The sequence below is a fragment of the Oncorhynchus kisutch genome, unplaced genomic scaffold, assembly GCF_002021735.2.
Source record: "Oncorhynchus kisutch isolate 150728-3 unplaced genomic scaffold, Okis_V2 scaffold3554, whole genome shotgun sequence".
Lineage (NCBI taxonomy): Eukaryota > Metazoa > Chordata > Actinopteri > Salmoniformes > Salmonidae > Oncorhynchus > Oncorhynchus kisutch.
The window spans coordinates 278,728-302,500 of record NW_022265499.1 but is presented as its reverse complement, the minus strand read 5'-3'; the positions used below and the strand labels follow the sequence as shown (position 1 = coordinate 302,500).

General features: G+C 49.7%; 3 protein-coding genes across 6 annotated transcripts in view; 1 reads left to right on the top strand and 2 right to left on the bottom strand.

Moving 5' to 3' along the window:
* LOC109886860 (F-box only protein 7) overlaps positions 1 to 2,508 on the bottom strand; it is a 20,974-nt gene extending 18,466 nt beyond the window's left edge. For both annotated transcript variants that reach the window (XM_031820621.1, XM_031820622.1), the window contains exons 1-3: positions 2,293 to 2,508; positions 1,614 to 1,736; positions 680 to 983 (exon numbers count right to left, since the gene is read on the bottom strand). In XM_031820621.1, coding sequence (XP_031676481.1) covers positions 680 to 983; positions 1,614 to 1,735 — 426 coding nt within the window. In that variant the 5' untranslated portion in view covers position 1,736; positions 2,293 to 2,508. The remainder of the gene's footprint in view (positions 1 to 679; positions 984 to 1,613; positions 1,737 to 2,292) is intronic.
* A 285-nt stretch (positions 2,509 to 2,793) lies between these two features.
* On the top strand, positions 2,794 to 16,433 carry LOC109886861 (tRNA-splicing ligase RtcB homolog). The gene is made up of 12 exons (XM_031820620.1): positions 2,794 to 3,030; positions 3,263 to 3,341; positions 3,457 to 3,524; positions 3,800 to 3,899; positions 4,008 to 4,164; positions 5,029 to 5,185; positions 5,878 to 6,037; positions 9,435 to 9,610; positions 12,141 to 12,329; positions 13,234 to 13,344; positions 13,858 to 13,977; positions 15,953 to 16,433. The coding sequence occupies exons 1-12, from the start codon at positions 2,938 to 2,940 to the stop codon at positions 16,058 to 16,060; spliced, it is 1,518 nt and encodes a 505-aa protein (XP_031676480.1). The 5' UTR covers positions 2,794 to 2,937; the 3' UTR covers positions 16,061 to 16,433.
* Positions 16,434 to 19,670: 3,237 nt separating this feature from the next.
* Positions 19,671 to 23,773, bottom strand: part of LOC109876494 (exportin-T) — a 54,236-nt gene continuing 50,133 nt past the window's right edge. For all 3 annotated transcript variants that reach the window (XM_031820625.1, XM_031820627.1, XM_031820626.1), the window contains one exon: positions 19,671 to 23,648. In XM_031820625.1, coding sequence (XP_031676485.1) covers positions 23,622 to 23,648 — 27 coding nt within the window. In that variant the 3' untranslated portion in view covers positions 19,671 to 23,621. The remainder of the gene's footprint in view (positions 23,649 to 23,773) is intronic.

The window sequence follows — 23,773 nt, the reverse complement described above, 5'->3', positions numbered from 1 at the left end:
AGCTCAATTTTGAGTCTCATAGCAAAGGGTCTGAATATTTATGTAAAAAAGGTATCTTTAAAAAAAAAAATTATACATTTTATACATTCTAAAAATCTGTTTTCACGTCATCATTATGGGGTATTGTGATGTCATTATGGAGTATTGTGATGTCATTATGGGGTATTGTGATGTCATTATGGGGTATTGTGATGTCATTATAGGGTATTGTGATGTCATTATGGGGTATTGTGATGTCATTATGGGGTATTGTGATGTCATTATGGGGTATTGTGATGTCATTATGGAGTAAATCAAATCAAATCAAAATTTGATTTGATTTGATTATGGAGTATTGTGATGTCATTATGGGGTATTGTGATGTCATTATGGGGTATTGCGATGTCATTATGGAGTATTGTGATGTCATTATGGGGTATTGTGATGTCATTATGGAGTATTGTGATGTCATTATGGGGTATTGTGATGTCATTATGGGGTATTGTGTGTAGATTGAAGAGAAAAAAAAATAATTGAATCAATTATAGAATAAGGTTGTAACTTAACAAAATGTGGAAAAAGTCAAGGGGTCTGAATACTTGTATTGTAATATACTACTACTATATTCTACTACTACTATATTCTACTACTACAATACTGTGATATAATATACTACTGGTGTTAGGAGATGAGGGCTCACCTCACTGGAGCGTTGGGATGGTGGGTGTACAGCTTGGTACAGCCCAGGACTACTACTACTGCTGCTGTTGTTGTTGCTGGGTGACTGGCGGGCTGAAGAGGCAAAGGCAGCAGAGGAAGCAGGGGAGCCTGAGGGCACAGCCTGGCGGGCTGAGGGAGCAGGGGCAGCGAAGGGCACAGCCACAGATGGAGGCAAGATGACACAGACCAGGTCCCCAGTGACGATGCCACAGGAGGACAAAGTCTGACCAGAGTCAGATAGAAGATCTGAGCCATTCAGGGACAAGGTGAACTCTGTGTCTGGGCTGTGGGGGACAGAGGAGAGTTAGGATCTGAGCCCCAACCACTATGGGTAAACTTTACAGCATTCAACATGTGGTCCTCATACTTTACTAACAATATATAAACACAAATAACACTCCTGCCAAGTTAAACCTTTAAAATAACCTTCCACGCTAACAATTACACAGAGACATCGATTTTTCACTTTGAAATGTCTGCTAAAACACAAACCATTGATTTCTAAGTTTAATAAACCATACAACTATGAACAATGACCTCCTTGAATAATTTACACAATACATTTATCAAAAGACCACATTTACTGGAAAAAACACCAGATGCAAAGTTTGGTTCCAGAATTACAGTAAAATCTCCCTTAGTTTTATTCTGTCAGGAAACTTCGTTTCTGCCCAGTTTTTCCTCGAAACTAGTAAGTGGGCATTTTTAAAAGTCGTCCTTGTGCATGGAGTTGTATGGTTTGTTAAACTTTGAAATCAATGTTTTTTGTTCGGCAGACATTTTAGAGTGAAAATCTGAGTCTACCATGGAATTGCCCTTTAGCAACAGAAGGAGAAAGTGTCTAACCTGAGGGTCTAACTAACCTGAGGGTCTAACTAACCTGAGGGTCTAACTAACCTGAGGGTCTAACTAACCTGAGGCCATGTGAAGGCAGAAGGATCTCTCTGATTTGAACGTTGAGCTCTGTCAGAGTGGGCTCCTCTCCCTCCAGCTTCACCTGGCTGGTCTGCTTGTTTATCCTCACACGTAGTTTCATGCTTAGGAGAGAGAGACCGACGGACAGGGAGGGAGAGAGAGAGACAGAGACCGATGGGACAGGGTTAGGTAACCAACACACAGAACACGATCAGACATTTTAAGGACACAAATTCAATCATTCAGACCCAATTGTGGTCTTCTCTCCCTGGTTCATCATGAATCATTACGGTCATCTTCCAAAACACCTTTTCACAAAGCGCCCAACTTTCTGAGCATGATGTCGGTTTTCACAATGAAGTAGAAAACACTTGAAACCTCTTTACAGTAGAAACACAATGCTAGCTGGAACTCTTTCACTTTCATTTCTTGCCAACTGTGTTAAGAAAGACTGAATTATGAAAGTAAAATGGTAACATTCATCAGTGTAAAAATCTAACGTTATAGCAGGTACACTGGCCTAGAAATTCATACAGTATACAGATACGTTTCATTATGCACAGCGCACTTCTGGTATGATGGTGTTTATCTAGCTAGAACAATACAAACCTACATGTAGAAGAGCAGCTAGCTGGTTAACCTATCTGGTAGCTAGCTAGCCAGCAGCATTTCACTTACTTTAGTTTAGTTGGTGTCTCTTGTTATTAACTTATTGCAAGCCTTAATCATGTCACACCATACAGTTCATGTTAACTAAAGAGGTCTTAATTGCAAGTAGAGATAGTTGAAGATTTCAACGTATTACAATCGTGAAGATAGAAGAGGATTTGACAGAAGCTAGATGGTCAACAAATGTTATCAAATAGTTGAATTCAACTACGGAAAGAGATTAGCGTTCTGACTTCAACTACGGAAAGAGATTAGCGTTCTGACGTCAACTACGGAAAGAGATTAGCGTTCTGACTTCAACTACGGAAAGAGATTAGCGTTCTGACTTCAACTACGGAAAGTCAAAAAAGACTAATATAGGAAAATAATAACCACAAATGTTTTCCAAAAATAAAACTTTGCTAGGATATTAGGGAACATGTATTTGTTAGGCACGACTATAATATGGTGTTATCCAAGATCAATATTTCAATCCATTCAAAAATAAACGCGATTAATTTAAAAACATTTACAGCTGCGTCATTATTCAGTTTTCCAAAAACGCGTTTTGTACGGACGCCTCTGAGTTGCCGTAGTTGTAGTTTGTTGGTTCAGAACAGAATCAGACACTGCTGAAATATAAGTGAAATTAACAGCTAGCTACATAATCATATCATGAGTCGATCGTACAATGACGAGTTACAATATTTGGACAAGATTGACAAGAACTGCTGGCGAATCAAGAAAGGTTTCGTCCCAAATATGCAGGTGATTAAGCTAAAAAGAACTTATATGGGATGAATTAACGTTAGCACATGTCCGTAGTTTGATAGCTTCAGACGTGGCTTGCTACTATCCAGCTTGACTCTGTTATTGTTGCTCTTGTCTTGTATGTAGATCAGGTGTAAGAGCATAGTAGTTACATAAGCTATCTAATTTAGCTAACCTAATATGGCGTATGGACTTGACAGCTCATCAAATCCTTCCCATTTCATTCCAGGTGGAAGGAGTGTTTTACGTCAACGAGTCCCTGGAGAAGCTGATGTTTGAGGAGCTGCGTAACGCGTGTAAAGGAGGAGGTAGACAACAACAACAACACCCATGATGCCATGTTAACAGACAAGCCCGCTCCTGTATTGTTTTCCCCGTTGATTTGACTGATTTGGTTGTTGTTGTTGTTGTTATTGTCGTCAGGTTTTGGTGGGTTTCTCCCTGCCATGAAACAGATTGGAAACGTTGCAGCTCTGCCGGGTATAGTCCATGTAAGTAGATGTCTGGTCCGGATCAGTCCTTAACACAAGTCAGTGGAGATGACGCTGACAACCGTTATCTAACGAGCTATAAACGGACATATTGACACTCTGTAATGTCTCACTGGGGCTGTTTCTCCCAGACACATATTTAGCCTTGTCACGGACTAAGAAGCACTTTCAACGGAGATTCTCCAATGAGTTTGCTTGTCAGTCCAGGATTTCTCTTAACCTGTGTCCAGGAAACAAGGCCTAATAGTGTCCCCAAACCTCTCTCTCTCCCTCAGAAGTCCATCGGCCTGCCAGACTGCCACTCAGGGTATGGGTTCGCCATCGGAAACATGGCTGCCTTCGACATGAGCGACCCCAACGCTGTCGTATCCCCAGGTACAGAGGATACACACAGTCCAACAGGCTGTCCTGTCTAATCTCTGGTGTGGGTTTTGACATTAACTGGTGTGTGTGCGTGTGTGTGTGTGTGTGTGTGTGAGCTAGGTGGTGTGGGGTTTGATATTAACTGTGGAGTGCGTCTACTAAGGACCAACCTAGACGAGGGAGACGTCCAGCCTGTCAAGGAGCAGCTGGCTCAGGCCCTGTTTGACCACATCCCTGTAGGAGTCGGCTCCAAGGGAGTCATCCCTATGACCGCCAAGTAAGGAGGCACCAATACCCTGCTGTCTGCAGGCACCAATACACCAATACCCTGCTGTCTACAGGCACCAATACCCTGCTGTCTACGGGCACCAATACCCTGCTGTCTACAGGCACCAATACCCTGCTGTCTACAGGCACCAATACCCTGCTGTCTACAGACACCAATACACCAATACCCTGCTGTCTGCAGGCACCAATACACCAATACCCTGCTGTCTACAGGCACCAATACCCTGCTGTCTGCAGACACCAATACACCAATACCCTGCTGTCTACAGGCACCAATACCCTGCTGTCTACAGACACCAATACCCTGCTGTCTACAGACACCAATACCCTGCTGTCTGCAGGCACCAATACACCAATACCCTGCTGTCTTCAGACACCAATACACCAATACCCTGCTGTCTGCAGACACTAATACCCTGCTGTCTGCAGACACCAATACAACATTAACCCAATCCCTTTGGATAGAGCAGGTTAAGGTTAGGGCCTTACGAAAGTATCCAGGCCTCTTGACTTTTTACACATTTTGTTACGTTACAGCCTTAATCTAAAATGGATTCAATTGATGAAGGGAAAAAAACAATCTACACACAATACTCCATAATGACCAAGCAAGAACAGGTTTATAAATTGTTGCTACAAGCTTGTATTTGGGGAATTTCTCCTGTTCTTCTCTGCAGATCCTCTCAAGCTCTGTCTGTTACAGGCATCTAGAGGAGGCTCTAGAGATGGGAGGGGACTGGTCTCTGAGAGAAGGCTGTCTGTTACAGGGATCTAGAGGAGGCTCTAGAGATGGGAGGGGACTGTTCCCTGAGAGAAGGCTGTGTAGAGACTGATAACCTGGTGTCTGTTACAGGGATCTAGAGGAGGCTCTAGAGATGGGAGTGGACTGGTCCCTGAGAGAAGGCTATGCCTGGGCAGAGGATAAGGAGCACTGTGAGGAGTATGGCAGGATGCTGCAGGCCGACCCCAACAAGGTCTCCTCCAAGGCCAAGAAGAGAGGCCTTCCTCAGGTAACACCACTCCCTAACTAACCCTGACCCCTGACCCCCAACAAGGTCTCCTCCAAGGCCAAGAAGAGAGGCCTTACTCAGGTAACACCACTCCCTAACTAACCCTGACCCCCAACAAGGTCTCCTCCAAGGCCAAGAAGAGAGGCCTGCCTCAGATAACACCACTCCCTAACTAACCCTGACCCCTGACCCCCAACAAGGTCTCCTCCCAGGCCAAGAAGAGAGGCCTGCCTCAGATAACACCACTCCCTAACTAACCCTGACCCCTGACCCCCCAACAAGGTCTCCTCCAAGGCCAAGAAGAGAGGCCTTCCTCAGGTAACACCACTCTATAACTAACCCTGACCCCCCAACAAGGTCTCCTTCAAGGCCAAGAGAGGCCTGCCTCAGATAACACCACTGCCTAACTAACCCTGACCCCTGACCCCCAACAAGGTCTCCTCCAAGGCCAAGAAGAGAGGCCTTCCTCAGATAACACCACTCCCTAACCTATAATGACCTGTCCTTATTCCAGCTGGGTACTCTGGGGGCAGAGATCTATAAGGACCTGTCCTTATTCCAGCTGGGTACTCTGGGGACAGAGATCTATAATGACTTGTCCTTATTCCAGCTGGGTACTCTGGGGGGCAGGGAACCACTACGCTGAGATCCAGGTGGTGGATGAGATCTATAATGACCTGTCCTTATTCCAGCTAGGTACTCTGGGGGCAGGGAACCACTACGCTGAGATCCAGGTGGTGGATGAGATCTATAATGACTATGCTGCTAAGAAGATGGGCATCGACCACAAGGGCCAGGTGTGTGTGATGATCCACAGTGGCAGCAGGGGGCTGGGCCACCAGGTGGCGACAGGTAGGACTCTCTACCCATGTTGGAAATGTTGTCTGTAACGTGGTCTCCTGTCTGCGTTGCTGCACGGTGTATTGGTTCTTGTCTTGGTCAGGTTGTTGTTGTTATTGATGTGTTTTTCAATGACCTGGTTAAATAAAGGTAAAAATATACATTGAGAGAAAAATAATTGATCCATTTTAGAATAAGACTGTTACGTTACGGCTTTGTTCTAAAATGGATTAAATAAATACACATAAATACACATAAATACACATAAATACACATAAATACACTACCCCATAAGGGACACATAAATACACATAAATACACTACCCCATAAGGGACACATAAATAAACATAAATACACTACCCCATAAGGGACACATAAATACACTACCCCATAAGGGACACATAAATACACTACCCCATAAGGGACACATAAATACACTACCCCATAAGGGACACATAAATACACTACCCCATAAGGGAAACATAAATACACTACCCCATAAGGGACACATAAATACACTATCCCATAAGGGACACATAAATACACTACCCCATAAGGGACACATAAATACACTACCCCATAAGGGACACATAAATACACTACCCCATAAGGGACACATAAATACACTACCCCATAAGGGAAACATAAATACACTACCCCATAAGGGAAACATAAATACACTACCCCATAAGGGTAACATAAATACACTACCCCATAAGGGAAACATAAATACACTACCCCATAAGGGACACATAAATACACTACCCCATAAGGGACACACAAATACACTACCCCATAAGGGACACACAAATACACTACCCCATAAGGGACACATAAATACACTACCCCATAAGGGAAACATAAAAACACTACCCCATAAGGGACACATAAATACACTACCCCATAAGGGAAACCTAAATACACTACCCCATAAGGGACACATAAATACACTACCCCATAAGGGACACATAAATACACTACCCCATAAGGGACACATAAATACACTACCCCATAAGGGACACATAAATACACTACCCCATAAGGGACACATAAATACACTACCCCATTAACATAAATACACTACCCCATAAGGGAAACATAAATACACTACCCCATAAGGGACACATAAATACACTACCCCATAAGGGACACATAAATACACTACCCCATAAGGGACACATAAATACACTACCCCATAGGGGACACATAAATACACTACCCCATAGGGGACACATAAATACACTACCCCATAAGGGACACATAAATACACTACCCCATAAGGGACACATAAATACACTACCCCATAAGGGACACATAAATACACTACCCCATAAGGGACACATAAATACACTACCCCATAAGGGACACATAAATACACTACCCCATAAGGGACACATAAATACACTACCCCATAAGGGACACATAAATACACTACCCCATAAGGGACACATAAAAACACTAACCCATAAGGGAAACATAAAAACACTACCCCATAAGGGAAACATAAATACACTACCCCATAAGGGAAACATAAATACACTACCCCATAAGGGACACATAAATACACTACCCCATAAGGGACACATAAATACACTACCCCATTAACATAAATACACTACCCCATAAGGGAAACATAAATACACTACCCCATAAGGGACACATAAATACACTACCCCATAAGGGTACAGATACCTTACATAAGTATTCAGACCCTTTGCTGTGAGACTTGAAATTGAGCTCAGGTGCATCCTGTTTCCATTGACCTCAGGTGCTTCCTGTTTCCATTGAGCTCAGGTGCATCCTGTTTCCATTGACCTCAGGTGCATCCTGTTTCCATTGACCTCAGGTGCTTCCTGTTTCCATTGAGCTCAGGTGCTTCCTGTTTCCATTGAGCTCAGGTGCTTCCTGTTTCCATTGAGCTCAGGTGCTTCCTGTTTCCATTGAGCTCAGGTGCTTCCTGTTTCCATTGAGCTCAGGTGCTTCCTGTTTCCATTGAGCTCAGGTGCTTCCTGTTTCCATTGATCATCCTTGAAATGTTTCTACAATTTGATTGGAGTCCACCTGTCATAAATGACACTGATTGGAGATGATTTGGAAAGGCAACACACCTGTCTATATAAGGTCCCACAGTTGACAGTGCATGTCAGAGCAAAAACCAAGCCATGGAATTGTCCGTAGAGCTCAGAGACAGGATTGTGTCGAGGCACAGATCTGGGGAAGTGTACCAAAACATTTCTGCAGCATTGAAGGTCCCCAAGAACACAGTGACCTCCATCATTCTTAAATGGAAGAAGTTTGGAACCACCAAGACTCTTCCTAGATCTGGCTGCCCAGCCAAACTGAGCAATCGGGGGAGAAGGGTCTTGGTCAGGGAGTTGGGGGAGAAGGGTCTTGGTCAGGGAGTTGACCAAGAACCCGATGGCCACTCTGACAGAGCTCCAGAGTTCCTCTGTGGAGATGGGAGAACCTTCCAGAAGGACAACCATCTCTGCAGAACTCCACCAATCAGGCCTTTATGGTAGAGTGGCCAGACGGAAGCCACTCCTCAGTAAAAGACACATGACAGCCTGCTATGAGTTTTCCTGAAGGCACCTTAAAGGACTCAGACCATGAGAAACAAGATTTTCTGGTCTGATGAAACCAAGATTGGACTCTTGGCCTGAATGCCAAGCGTCACGTCTGGAGGAAACCTGGCACCATCCCTACGGTGAAGCATGGTGGTGGCAGCATCATGCTGTGGGGATGTTTTTCAGCGGCAGGAACTGGGAGACTAGTCAGGATCGAGGGAAAGATGAACGGAGCAAAGTACAGAGATCCTTGATGAAAACCTGCTCCAGAATGCTCAGGACATCAGACTGGGGGGGGAAAGGTTCACCTTCCAACAGGACAACAACCCTAAGCGCACAGCCAAGACAACAGAGGAGTGGCTTTAGGACAAGTCTCTGAATGTCCTTGAGTGGCCCAGCCAGAGCCCAGACTTGAACCTGATCGACCATCTCTGGAGAGACCTGAATAGCTGTGCAGTAACGCTCCCCATCCAACCTGACAGAGATTGAGAGGATCTGCAGAGAAGAATGGGAGAAACTCCCCAAATACAGGTGTACCAAGCTTGTAGCATCATATCCAAGAAGACTCTAGGCTGTAATCACTGCCAAAGGTGCTTCAACACAGTACTGAATTAAGGGTCTGAGTACTTAGGTAAATGTGATATCAGTTTTTTATAAATTAGCAAAAACCATTGTGTGCAGATTGAGGGGGGGACAATTTAATCCATTTTAGAATAAGTTTGTCACGTAACAAAATGTGGAAAAAGTCAAGGGGTCTGAATACTTCCTGAAGCCACTGAAGAAAAACCCTTGAATGATTAGGGGTCCTAACATTTGACTGGTACTGTATATGTTCTGGTAGATGCCCTGGTTGCCATGGAGAAGGCGATGAAGCGAGACAAGATCCAGGTGAACGATCGTCAGCTGGCGTGCGCCCGTATCTTTTCAGAGGAGGGACAAGACTACCTGAAAGGAATGGCCGCCGCCGGCAACTATGCCTGGGTCAACCGTTCCTCTATGACCTTCCTCACACGACAGGTAACTGACCCTACCTGACCACACCTGAGACGGGTAACTGACCGCACCTGAGACTGGTAACTGACCCTACCTGACCGCACCTGAGACGGGTAACTGACCCTACCTGACCACACCTGAGACTGGTAACTGACCCTACCTGACCGCACCTGAGACGGGTAACTGACCCTAACTGACCGCACCTGAGACGGGTAACTGACCCTAACTGACCGCACCTGAGACTGGTAACTGACCCTACCTGACCGCACCTGAGACGGGTAACTGACCCTAACTGACCGCACCTGAGACGGGTAACTGACCGCACCTGAGACTGGTAACTGACCGCACCTGAGACGGGTAACCGACCGCACCTGAGACTGGTAACTGACCCTAACTGACCACACCTGAGACAGGTAACTGACCCTAACTGACCGTACCTGAGACAGGTAACTGACCCTAACTGACCGCACCTGAGACGGGTAACCGACCGCACCTGAGACGGGTAACCGACCGCACCTGAGACGGGTAACCGACCGCACCTGAGACGGGTAACCGACCGCACCTTAGACGGGTAACCGACCGCACCTGAGACGGGTAACCGACCGCACCTGAGACGGGTAACCGACCGCACCTGAGACGGGTAACCGACCGCACCTGAGACGGGTAACCGACCGCACCTGAGACGGGTAACCGACCGCACCTGAGACGGGTAACCGACCGCACCTGAGACGGGTAACCGACCGCACCTGAGACGGGTAACCGACCGCACCTGAGACGGGTAACCGACCGCACCTGAGACGGGTAACCGACCGCACCTGAGACGGGTAACCGACCGCACCTGAGACGGGTAACTGACCCTAACTGACCGCACCTGAGACGGGTAATTGACCCTAACTGAACCGCACCTGAGACAGGTAACTGACCGCACCTGAGACGGGTAACTGACCCCACCAGAGACGGGTAACTGACCCCACCAGAGACGGGTAACTGACCCCACCAGAGACGGGTAACTGACCCCACCAGACGGGTAAGACGGGGTAACTGACCCCACCTGAGACGGGTAACTGACCCCACCTGAGACGGGTAACTGACCCCACCTGAGACGGGTAACTGACCCCACCTGAGACGGGTAACTGACCCCACCTGAGACGGGTAACTGACCCCACCTGAGACGGGTAACTGACCCCACCTGAGACGGGTAACTGACCCCACCTGAGACGGGTAACTGACCCCACCTGAGACGGGTAACTGACCCCACCTGAGACGGGTAACTGACCCCACCTGAGACGGGTAACTGACCCCACCTGAGACGGGTAACTGACCCCACCTGAGACGGGTAACTGACCCCACCTGAGACGGGTAACTGACCCCACCTGAGACGGGTAACTGACCCCACCTGAGACGGGTAACTGACCCACCTGAGACGGTAACTGACCCACCTGAGACGGGTAACTGACAGCACCTGAGACGGGTAGCTGACAGCACCTGAGACGGGTAGCTGACAGCACCGGAGACGGGTAGCTGACAGCACCTGAGACGGGTAGCTGACAGCACCTGAGACGGGTAGCTGACAGCACCTGAGACGGGTAGCTGACAGCACCTGAGACAGGTAGCTGACAGCACCTGAGACGGGTAGCTGACAGCACCTGAGACGGGTAGCTGACAGCACCTGAGACGGGTAGCTGACAGCACCTGAGACGGGTAGCTGACAGCACCTGAGACGGGTAGCTGACAGCACCTGAGACGGGTAGCTGACCGCACCTGAGACGGGTAACTGACCCCACCAGAGACGGGTAACTGACCCCACCAGAGACGGGTAACTGACCCCACCAGAGACGGGTAACTGACCCCACCAGAGACGGGTAACTGACCCCACCAGAGACGGGTAACTGACCCCACCAGAGACGGGTAACTGACCCCACCTGAGACGGGTAACTGACCCCACCTGAGACGGGTAACTGACCCCACCTGAGACGGGTAACTGACCCCACCTGAGACGGGTAACTGACCCCACCTGAGACGGGTAACTGACCCCACCTGAGACGGGTAACTGACCCCACCTGAGACGGGTAACTGACCCCACCTGAGACGGGTAACTGACCCCACCTGAGACGGGTAACTGACCCCACCTGAGACGGGTAACTGACCCCACCTGAGACGGGTAACTGACCCAGGTAACTGACCCTAACTGACAGCACCTGAGACGGGTAGCTGACAGCACCTGAGACGGGTAGCTGACAGCACCGGAGACGGGTAGCTGACAGCACCTGAGACGGGTAGCTGACAGCACCTGAGACGGGTAGCTGACAGCACCTGAGACGGGTAGCTGACAGCACCTGAGACAGGTAGCTGACAGCACCTGAGACGGGTAGCTGACAGCACCTGAGACGGGTAGCTGACAGCACCTGAGACGGGTAGCTGACAGCACCTGAGACGGGTAGCTGACAGCACCTGAGACGGGTAGCTGACCGCACCTGAGACGGGTAACTGAACCCACCTGAGACGGGTAACTGACCACTCCAGTGTGACTTCTCCGCGTCTCTGTCTCCTCCAGGCGTTTGCCAAGGTGTTCACCACCACTCCTGATGACCTGGACATGCATGTGATCTATGACGTGTCTCATAACATCGCCAAGGTGGAGGAACACATGGTAGATGGGAAACAGAAGACTCTACTGCTGCATCGCAAGGGATCCACACGGGCCTTCCCTCCACACCACCCCCTCATCCCTGTAGACTACCAGGTACACCCCCTCATCCCTGTAGACTACCAGGTACCACCCCCTCATCCCTGTAGACTACCAGGTACCACCCACTCATACCTGTAGACTACCAGGTACCACCCCCTCATCCCTGTAGACTACCAGGTACCCCCCCCCCCCTCATCCCTGTAGACTACCAGGTACCCCCTCATCCCTGTAGACCACCAGGTACTCCCTCATCCCTGTAGACTACCAGGTACTCCCTCTCATCCCTGTAGACTACCAGGTACTCCCCCTCATCCCTGTGGACTACCAGGTACCTCCTTCATCCCTGTAGACTACCAGGTAGCCCCCCCTCATCCCTGTAGACTACCAGGTACCCCCTCATCCCTGTAGACTACCAGGTACCCCCTCATCCCTGTAGACTACCAGGTACCCCCCCCCCCCCTCATCCCTGTAGACTACCAGGTACCCCCCCCTCTCATCCCGGGCCTTCCCTCCACACCACCCCCTCATCCCTGTAGACTACCAGGTACCCCCCCCTCTCATCCCTGTAGACTACCAGGTACTCCCTCTCATCCCTGTAGACTACCAGGTACTCCCTCTCATCCCTGTAGACTACCAGGTACTCCCCCTCATCCCTGTAGACTACCAGGTACTCCCCCTCATCCCTGTAGACTACCAGGTACCCCCCCTCATCCCTGTAGACTACCAGGTACCCCCCCCTCATCCCTGTAGACTACCAGGTACCTCCCCTCATCCCTGTAGACTATCAGGTCCCCCCCCTCAACATCAATACAGAATGAAGTTATGGTTTAACATTAGACTATCTACTTTAGGCACTGCTTTAGGGCCAATCTGACAGCCCTATGTGTCTCTGGCCCTAAAGTAGTGCCATTTTGATGCAGACTGTTTTTAAAACGCTTCCTGTTTCTGGTCCAATCAGCTGACAGGCCAGCCTGTGTTGATCGGGGGCACGATGGGCACCTGCAGTTACGTCCTGACGGGCACGGAACAGGGCATGACGGAGACCTTCGGCACCACCTGTCACGGCGCGGTAAGGCTTTACTACACCTCTGTCGCTTTACTGCACCTCTCTGTCGCTTTACTGCACCTCTCTGTCGCTTTACTGCACCTCTCTGTGGCTTTACTGCACCTCTGTCGCTTTACTGCACCTCTCTGTCGCTTTACTGCACCTCTCTGTCGCTTTACTGCACCTCTCTGTCGCTTTACTGCACCTCTCTGTCGCTTTACTGCACCTCTCTGTCGCTTTACTGCACCTCTCTGTCGCTTTACTGCACCTCTGTCGCTTTACTGCACCTCTGTCGCTTTACTGCACCTCTGTCGCTTTACTGCACCTCTGTCGCTTTACTGCACCTCTGTCGCTTTACTGCACCTCTGTCGCTTTACTGCACCTCTGTCGCTTTACTGCACCTCTGTCGCTTTACTGCACCTCTCTGTCGCTGTGTTCCTAGGTATGTCCATACTATAACAAGTAGTAACGATGGACTGCACCCATCTGTTCATTATCAAGAACATCTTTTACTCAACATTGAACTCTTGTCTCCAGGGTCGGGCTCTGTCTCGGGCCAAATCCCGCAGGAACATCGACTTCCAGGACGTGTTGGACAAGCTGGCAGACAAGGGTATCGCCATCAGGGTGGCTTCGCCCAAACTAGTCATGGAAGAGGTAGGCTTCGCTTCACCCAGACTAGTCATGGAAGGGGTAGGCTTTCACCCAGACTAGTCATTGAAGGGGTAGGCTTCGCCCAGACTAGTCATGGAAGGGGTAGGCTTCGCTTCGCCCAGACTAGTCATGGAAGGGGTAGGCTTCGCTTCGCCCAGACTAGTCATGGAAGGGGTAGGCTTTGCTTCGCCCAGACTAGTCATGGAAGGGGTAGGCTTTGCTTCGCCCAGACTAGTCATGGAAGGGGTAGGCTTTGCTTCGCCCAGACTAGTCATGGAAGGGGTAGGCTTCGCCCAGACTAGTCATGGAAGGGGTAGGCTTCGCCCAGACTAGTCATGGAAGGGGTAGGCTTCGCCCAGACTAGTCATGGAAGGGGTAGGCTTCGCTTCGCCCAGACTAGTCATGGAAGGGGTAGGCTTCGCCCAGACTAGTCATGCTATAGCTACAGTGGGGGGGGTCGTGGAAGGGGTAGGCTTCGCCCAGACTAGTCATGCTATAGCTACAGTGGGGGGGGTCGTGGAAGGGGTAGGCTTCGCCCAGACTAGTCATGCTATAGCTACAGTGGGGGGGGGTCGTGGAAGGGGTAGGCTTCGCCCAGACTAGTCATGCTATAGCTACAGTGGGGGGGGTCGTGGAAGGCTTCGCCCAGACTAGTCATGCTATAGCTACAGTGGGGGGGGTCGTGGAAGGCTTCGCCCAGACTAGTCATGCTATAGCTACAGTGGGGGGGGGTCGTGGAAGGGGTAGGCTTCGCCCAGACTAGTCATGCTATAGCTACAGTGGGGGGGTCGTGGCAGGGGTAGACTTCGCCCAGACTAGTCATGCTATAGCTACAGTGGGGGGGGTCGTGGAAGGCTTTGCCCAGACTAGTCATGCTATAGCTACAGTGGGGGGGGTTGTGTCTATTGTTATAGCTACAGTTGGGGGGGTCGTGTCTATTGTTATAGCTACAGGGGGGGTCGTGTATTTTGTTATAGCTATAGTGGGGGGGGGGGGTTCGTGTCTATTGTTATAGCTATAGTGGGGGGGGGGGGGGGTCATGTCTATTGTTATAGCTATAGTGGGGGGGGGGGTCGTGTCTATTGTTATAGCTATAGTGGGGGGGGTCGTGTCTATTGTTATAGCTACAGTGGGGGGGTCGTGTCTATTGTTATAGCTACAGTGGGGGGGTCGTGTCTATTGTTATAGCTACAGTGGGGGGGTCGTGTCTATTGTTATAGCTACAGTGGGGGGGTCGTGTCTATTGTTATAGCTATAGTGGGGGGGTCGTGTCTATTGTTATAGCTATAGTGGGGGGGTCGTGTCTTGTTATAGCTATAGTGGGGGGGTCGTGTCTATTGTTATAGCTACAGTGGGGGGGGTCGTGTCTATTGTTATAGCTATAGTGGGGGGGTCGTGTCTATTGTTATAGCTACAGTGGGGGGGTCGTGTCTATTGCTATAGCTATAGTGGGGGGGTCGTGTCTATTGTTATAGCTACAGTGGGGGGGTCGTGTCTATTGTTATAGCTACAGTGGGGGGTTCGTGTCTATTGTTATAGCTACAGTGGGGGGGTCGTGTCTATTGTTATAGCTACAGTGGGGGGGTCGTGTCTATAGCTATAGCTACAGTGGGGGGTCGTGTCTATTGTTATAGCTACAGTGGGGGGGTCGTGTCTATAGCTATAGCTACAGTGGGGGGTCGTGTCTATTGTTATAGCTACAGTGGGGGGGTCGTGTCTATTGTTATAGCTACAGTGGGGGGGTCGTGTCTATTGTTATAACTACGGGGGGGGTCGTCTATTGTTATAGCTACAGGGGGGGGGTCGTGGCTATTGCTATAACTACAGGGGGGGGGGGTCGTGGCTATTGTTATAGCTACAGGGGGGGGGTCGTGGCTATTGTTATAGCTACAGGGGGGGGGTCGTCTATTGTTATAGCTACAGGGGGGGGGGTCGTCTATTGTTATAAAGGCTAACAGTATTGTCTTACCGTTCCTAGGCTCCAGAGTCGTACAAAAACGTGTGTGATGTCGTCAACACGTGTCACGATGCTGGAATCAGCAAGAAAGCCATCAAACTACGACCCATCGCTGTGATCAAGGGATAAGGCTGCACCACTCTGCTAGTGACGGCATTGGCCATGGCACTCCCTCCAGGAGCCAATCACCAGGCAGAGAGCTGGCGGAGGAGCCAATGAGGAAGTGTCTGACTGCGAGTGAGCATGTCCGTCTTCATAGACTGACTTGACAAGGGATCGGTTTCCTCCACTTCCTGTCTATGACCAGTATGATTTTTTTTGACATGGGGGGTGATTTGTCCGTTGAGTGATCAATTTAATTGGACCAGATGGGCTCTTTAATATTGTAAAGTCTGAGAGGGTGAAGTGTCTTGGGTTTACTTTTCATTCATGGCAAAATCACTGTGGAATATAACCTTGAGATTCAGGTTAACCAGAGATAATAAAATACAAGATGACAGATTTAATGCCTGGTAGTCACTTTGTTCCAACATCTGAAGAAAACAAACAGTAAAGCTTCACATGGTGAGGAGATGGTTTGGGAACTCGATTCTCTGACCAGATTGATTTCCCTCACTGCCTCTCACCCATTGGTAGGAGAAACCCTGGTGTCTGGATTAGTAAACACTTAATGTTGTTGTGATGAACCAATAAAGATACTCAGAGGTAAGCTGTCTGGGATCATATCTGAATATCCATTAGTCTGGTCTGGTGAGGTGAGCTGTCTGGGATCATATCTGAATATCCATTAGTCTGGTCTGGTGAGGTAAGCTGGCTGTGATCATATCTGAATATCCATTAGTCTGGTCTGGAGGTAAGCTGTCTGGGATCATATCTGAATATCCATTAGTCTGGTCTGGTGAGGTAAGCTGGCTGTGATCATATCTGAATATCCATTAGTCTGGTCTGGAGGTAAGCTGTCTGGGATCATATCTGAATATCCATTAGTCTGGTCTGGTGAGGTGAGCTGTCTGGGATCATATCTGAATATCCATTAGTCTGGTCTGGTGAGGTAAGCTGGCTGTGATCATATCTGAATATCCATTAGTCTGGTCTGGTGAGGTAAGCTGGCTGTGATCATATCTGAATATCCATTAGTCTGGTCTGGAGGTAAGCTGTCTGGGATCATATCTGAATATCCATTAGTCTGGTCTGGTGAGGTGAGCTGTCTGGGATCATATCTGAATATCCATTAGTCTGGTCTGGTGAGGTAAGCTGGCTGTGATCATATCTGAATATCCATTAGTCTGGTCTGGTGAGGTAAGCTGGCTGTGATCATATCTGAATATCCATTAGTCTGGTCTGGAGGTAAGCTGTCTGGGATCATATCTGAATATCCATTAGTCTGGTCTGGTGAGGTGAGCTGTCTGGGATCATATCTGAATATCCATTAGTCTGGTCTGGTGAGGTAAGCTGGCTGTGATCATATCTGAATATCCATTAGTCTGGTCTGGTGAGGTAAGCTGGCTGTGATCATATCTGAATATCCATTAGTCTGGTCTGGAGGTAAGCTGTCTGGGATCATATCTGAATATCCATTAGTCTGGTCTGGTGAGGTGAGCTGTCTGGGATCATATCTGAATATCCATTAGTCTGGTCTGGTGAGGTAAGCTGGCTGTGATCATATCTGAATATCCATTAGTCTGGTCTGGTGAGGTAAGCTGGCTGTGATCATATCTGAATATCCATTAGTCTGGTCTGGAGGTAAGCTGTCTGGGATCATATCTGAATATCCATTAGTCTGGTCTGGTGAGGTGAGCTGTCTGGGATCATATCTGAATATCCATTAGTCTGGTCTGGAGGTAAGCTGTCTGGGATCATATCTGAATATCCATTAGTCTGGTCTGGAGGTAAGCTGGCAGGGATCATATCCATTAGTCTGGTCTGGAGGTAAGCTGGCTGGGATCATATCTATTAGTCTGGTCTGAAGGTAAGCTGGCTGGGATCATATCCATTAGTCTGGTCTGGAGGTAAGCTGGCTGGGATCATATCTGAATATCCATTAGTCTGGTCTGGAGGTAAGCTGGCGGGGATCATATCTGAATATCCATTAGTCTGGTCTGGAGGTAAGCTGGCTGGGATCATATCTGAATATCCATTAGTCTGGTCTGGAGGTAAGCTGGCTGGGATCATATCTATTAGTCTGGTCTGGAGGTAAGCTGGCTGGGATCATATCCATTAGTCTGGTCTGGAGGTAAGCTGGCTGGGATCATATCCATTAGTCTGGTCTGGAGGTAAGCTGGCTGGGATCATATCTGAATATCCATTAGTCTGGTCTGGAGGTAAGCTGGCGGGGATCATATCTGAATATCCATTAGTCTGGTCTGGAGGTAAGCTGGCGGGGACATTATCCATTAGTCTGGTCTGGAATCATATCTGAATATCCATTAGTCTAGTCTGGTGAGCTGTCTGGGGCTGAAGAAGATTCATTTGTAACAATGGCATAAATAACAGACCACTCAACATACGGTGCAACACAGAGATGTTTTAACGTTCAATGATTATTCTACAGAGGGTGGACAGTAAGTACAGGTGGATGAACATGCCGTTGAACAGTGTTTACTGCAGTTTCTTCAGATTCAAAATGGAGCTGAGGTGGTGGGCGTGGCCAATGGTGCGATCCAAAATGGAGCTGAGGTGGTGGGCGTGGCCAACGGTGAGATCCAAAATGGAGCTGAGGTAGTGGGCGTGGCCAACGGTGCCCTCCTGTTGACCCGGCTCATTTCCCGCCAGTTTATGCCAAATGCGTTCCATGAAGGGGCCTGGCGTCGCCTGGTGTCTCCCTTTCCGACTTAGAGACAACCAGATCAGGGGAGTTCCTAATTAGATGTACCAGGGAGGAGCGAAACCTCTCACTGAAACAGTTTTTGACTCTGAGTGACTCAACATATCAATACTACCCAGCACTGTGGTAGGAAATAACTGGGATTCAAGGGCAACGACACATGTCGGTTCCTGGGAGGAGCTGAAATAAAACATCCCAGAAATGTTGTGCACAACTTTATTTCACGTCCCTTTCAGTGAACATTTCTCCTTGATGATCCATATCAAGAAGCTGATTAAACAGCATGATCATTACACAGGTGCACCTCGTGCTGGGGACAAAAGCCCACTAAAATGTGCAGTGTTATCATGCCACAGATGTCTCAAGTTGAGGGAGAATGCAATTGGCATGCCGACTGTAGGAATGTCCACCAGAGCTGTTTCCGTAAGCTGCATCCCAACCGGCCTCAACTGCAGGTGAAACCACGCCAGCCCAGGTGCTCTACATCCGATTTCTTCACCTGCGGGATCACGTGAGGGGGGTGCTGAGGAGTATTTCTGTCTGTAATGAAGCCCTTTTGTCGGGAAAACTCATTCTGAGTGTGTGCCCTCCCAGGCCCACCCATGGCTACGCCCCTGCCCAATCATGTGAATTCCATAGATTACGATCTAATGAATTTATTTCAATTGACCGATTTCATTAAATGAACTGTAACAGAGGTTAAATCATTGACATGTTTGTTCAGTATATATTTAACAGGCAGGTTAGCATTACCAAACACATTTCCTCAGTGGTCAAGCTGAATTGTGAGTTAACAGTTGGGTATAAAATGCTGTTGTCTGGTTATAGTCAGTTCATACATGGATCATGCTGCTCACACCTTTAAAGATGACACGGACTCACATGTTCAAAACAACAAACAAACAACAACAAACAAACCATCAAACTAATTTATTTACATCCCAACATATTATTCCTTCTTTAAAATAAAACATAACATTTACATTTTGATCCGCCACTTCCTTCTGGAAGTGACGTTGTCGTAACGACCACCGGGGTAAACACTCCGCTAGTCAGTCTGGTCCAGAGTTCTCCTGTTGAGGGCAGAGTGGATGACTTCACTCAGTCACCCCCCCCCCCCCCCCCCCCCCCCGAGGGGACTGAGGGCAGAGTGGATGACTTCACTCAGTCACACACCCCCCTGAGGGGACTGAGGGCAGAGTGGATGACTTCACTCAGTCACACCCCCCCCTGAGGGGACTGAGGGCAGAGTGGATGACTTCACTCAGTCACACCCCCCCCTAAGGGGACTGAGGGCAGAGTGGATGACTTCACTCAGTCACACCCCCCCCTGAGGGGACTGAGGGCAGAGTGGATGACTTCACTCAGTCACACACACCCCCCTGAGGGGACTGAGGGCAGAGTGGATGACTTCACTCAGTCACACACCCCCCTGAGGGGAATGAGGGCAGAGTGGATGACTTCACTCAGTCACACACCCCCCTGAGGGGAATGAGGGCAGAGTGGATGACTTCACTCAGTCACCCCCCCCCCCCCCCCGAGGGGACTGAGGGCAGAGTGGATGACTTCACTCAGTCACACACCCCCCCCCCCCCTGAGGGGACTGAGGGCAGAGTGGATGACTTCACTCAGTCACACCCCCCCCCCCCCCTGAGGGGAATGAGGGCAGAGTGGATGACTTCACTCAGTCACACACCCCCCTGAGGGGACTGAGGGCAGAGTGGATGACTTCACTCAGTCACCCCCCCCCCCCTGAGGGGACTGAGGGCAGAGTGGATGACTTCACTCAGTCACACCCCCCCCTGAGGGGACTGAGGGCAGAGTGGATGACTTCACTCAGTCACACACACCCCCCTGAGGGGACTGAGGGCAGAGTGGATGACTTCACTCAGTCACACACCCCCCTGGGGGGAATGAGGGCAGAGTGGATGACTTCACTCAGTCACACACCCCCCTGAGGGGAATGAGGGCAGAGTGGATGACTTCACTCAGTCACCCCCCCCCCCCCCCCCGAGGGGACTGAGGGCAGAGTGGATGACTTCACTCAGTCACACACCCCCCCCCCCCCCCTGAGGGGACTGAGGGCAGAGTGGATGACTTCACTCAGTCACACCCCCCCCCCCCCTGAGGGGAATGAGGGCAGAGTGGATGACTTCACTCAGTCACACACCCCCCTGAGGGGACTGAGGGCAGAGTGGATGACTTCACTCAGTCACCCCCCCCCCCCTGAGGGGACTGAGGGCAGAGTGGATGACTTCACTCAGTCACACACCCCCCTGAGGGGAATGAGGGCAGAGTGGATGACTTCACTCAGTCACACACCCCCCTGAGGGGAATGAGGGCAGAGTGGATGACTTCACTCAGTCACACCCCCCCCTGAGGGGACTGAGGGCAGAGTGGATGACTTCACTCAGTCACACCCCCCCCTGAGGGGACTGAGGGCAGAGTGGATGACTTCACTCAGTCACCCTGAGGGGACTGAGGGTAGAGGAGAACCTTGTTCAGGGCGGGTCCTATTCTGTCTGAGGGGACTGAGGGTAGAGGAGAACCTTGTTCAGGGCAGGTCCTATTCTGTCTGAGGGGACTGAGGGTAGAGAACCTTGTTCAGGGCAGGTCCTATTCTGTCTGAGGGGACTGAGGGTAGAGGAGAACCTTGTTCAGGGCAGGTCCTATTCTGTCTGAGGGGACTGAGGGTAGAGAACCTTGTTCAGGGCAGGTCCTATTCTGTCTGAGGGGACTGAGGGTAGAGGAGAACCTTGTTCAGGGCAGGTCCTATTCTGTCTGAGGGGACTGAGGGTAGAGGAGAACCTTGTTCAGGGCAGGTCCTATTCTGTCTGAGGGGACTGAGGGTAGAGGAGAACCTTGTTCAGGGCTTGAGTTCATAATGCATATCTGATCTAGTCCGACCTCTTCTTATTCATAACATCCTCCATCAGCACTCCTACCGAAACACCATGAATAGAGGCCCTGACGTTCAAGACATCCTGACAATGTTCTGAGGGACAACCTGACAACGTTCTGAGGGACAGGGGTACCTGACAACGTTCTGAGGGACAGGGGTACCTGACAACGTTCTGAGGGACAGGGGTACCTGACAACGTTCTGAGGGACAGGGGTACCAGACAACGTTCTGAGGGACAGGGGTACCTGACAACGTTCTGAGGGACAGGGGCACCTCACATCGTTCTGAGGGACAGGGGTACCTGACAACGTTCTGAGGGACAGGGGTACCTGACAACGTTCTGAGGGACAGGGGCACCTGACAACGTTCTGAGGGACAGGGGCACCTGACAACGTTCTGAGGGACAGGGGTACCTGACAACGTTCTGAGGGACAGGGGTACCTGACAACGTTCTGAGGGACAGGGGTACCTGACAACGTTCTGAGGGACAGGGGCACCTGACAACGTTCTGAGGGACAGGGGTACCTGACAACGTTCTGAGGGACAGGGGTACCTGACAACGTTCTGAGGGACAGGGGCACCTGACAACGTTCTGAGGGACAGGGGCACCTGACAACGTTCTGAGGGACAGGGGCACCTGACAACGTTCTGAGGGACAGGGGCACCTGACAACGTTCTGAGGGACAGGGGTACCTGACAACGTTCTGAGGGACGGGGGTACCTGACAACGTTCTGAGGGACATGGGCACCTTAAAACTGGAACAGAAGGTAAAGTAAATGCAGAATAAACCAGAGGTCTGTCATCCACCGTTACAGAGGTCTGTCATCCACCGTTACAGAGGTCTGTCATCCACCGTTACAGAGGTCTGTCATCCACCGTTACAGAGGTCTGTCATCCACCGCTACAGAGGTCTGTCATCCACCGTTACAGAGGTCTGTCATCCACCGTTACAGAGGTCTGTCATCCACCGTTACAGAGGTCTGTCATCCACCGTTACAGAGGTCTGTCATCCACCGCTAGAGGTCTGTCCTGTCTGTCATCCACCGCTAGAGGTCTGTCCTGTCTGTCATCCACCGTTACAGAGGTCTGTCCTGTCTGTCATCCACCGTTACAGAGGTCTGTCATCCACCGTTACAGAGGTCTGTCATCCACCGCTAGAGGTCTGTCCTGTCTGTCATCCACCGTTACAGAGGTCTGTCCTGTCTGTCATCCACCGTTACAGAGGTCTGTCATCCACCGCTAGAGGTCTGTCCTGTACGTCTCGTCAAACTAAAACACATCCTACCCCAACCATCCCATTTCTTCCACAACAGAAAAACGTAGAAAAACATGTCAAGTCAGCCCTTTTATTTAGTCCATCAATTCATTCACAGGGCAAAGAGAAACAAAACCTCCACGTTCAACCACTCCAATGAAAGACATCTTGAAAACAAATACCTGTTTCTAAAGGAATAAATCCTAATCGTTAGATTGTGTTCAGGTCATTGTTGGATCATTACCAACAGACAGATGAGGCCTCAGGCCTGTTCAAGGATACTTGGTATTCTACTATGGAAGCCTTGTTCCATAAGCCTTCCTCTATACTCTAGTTTACTTCCTGTCTTGCAGAGAATCCAACCAATCACATCTTCACTTGACCAGGGTACCACCCCAGATGGAGAGCACGTCCTTGATTGGGCCTGGATCAGTGGAGGGGGGTGTGGTCACCCCAGTGAAAGCCTCCTTGACCACTCGTGTCCTTGTGTCTTGGCTCCGTTCCCTCCCGCGTGGACAGGATGGGCGGGGTTATGCAGTTACCTTCAGAAGTGCTAAGGCCGCTCCTATGCTAAGCTCTCCGTCTTTAAGATCTCTCTCCGTCCGTCTCTCTCTCTGTCCGGCTGTCCGTAGTGAGTGGTACTATCTCACTACCAGTCTTCTCTTAGTTTCCAGTGTCCTCTCTCAATCCTTCCAGCTCGGTTCGTATTTACAGTTTGGCTCGCTGAAAGAAAGCCTGTGGAGAGAGAGAGACAGAGAGAGAGGGACAGAGAGAGACGAGAGAGAGAGAGATGAGAGGCAGACAGAGACTCTTGTCAGATGTCATTGCTAGTCTCAAGACACAGGCGACAGAGTGGAGAT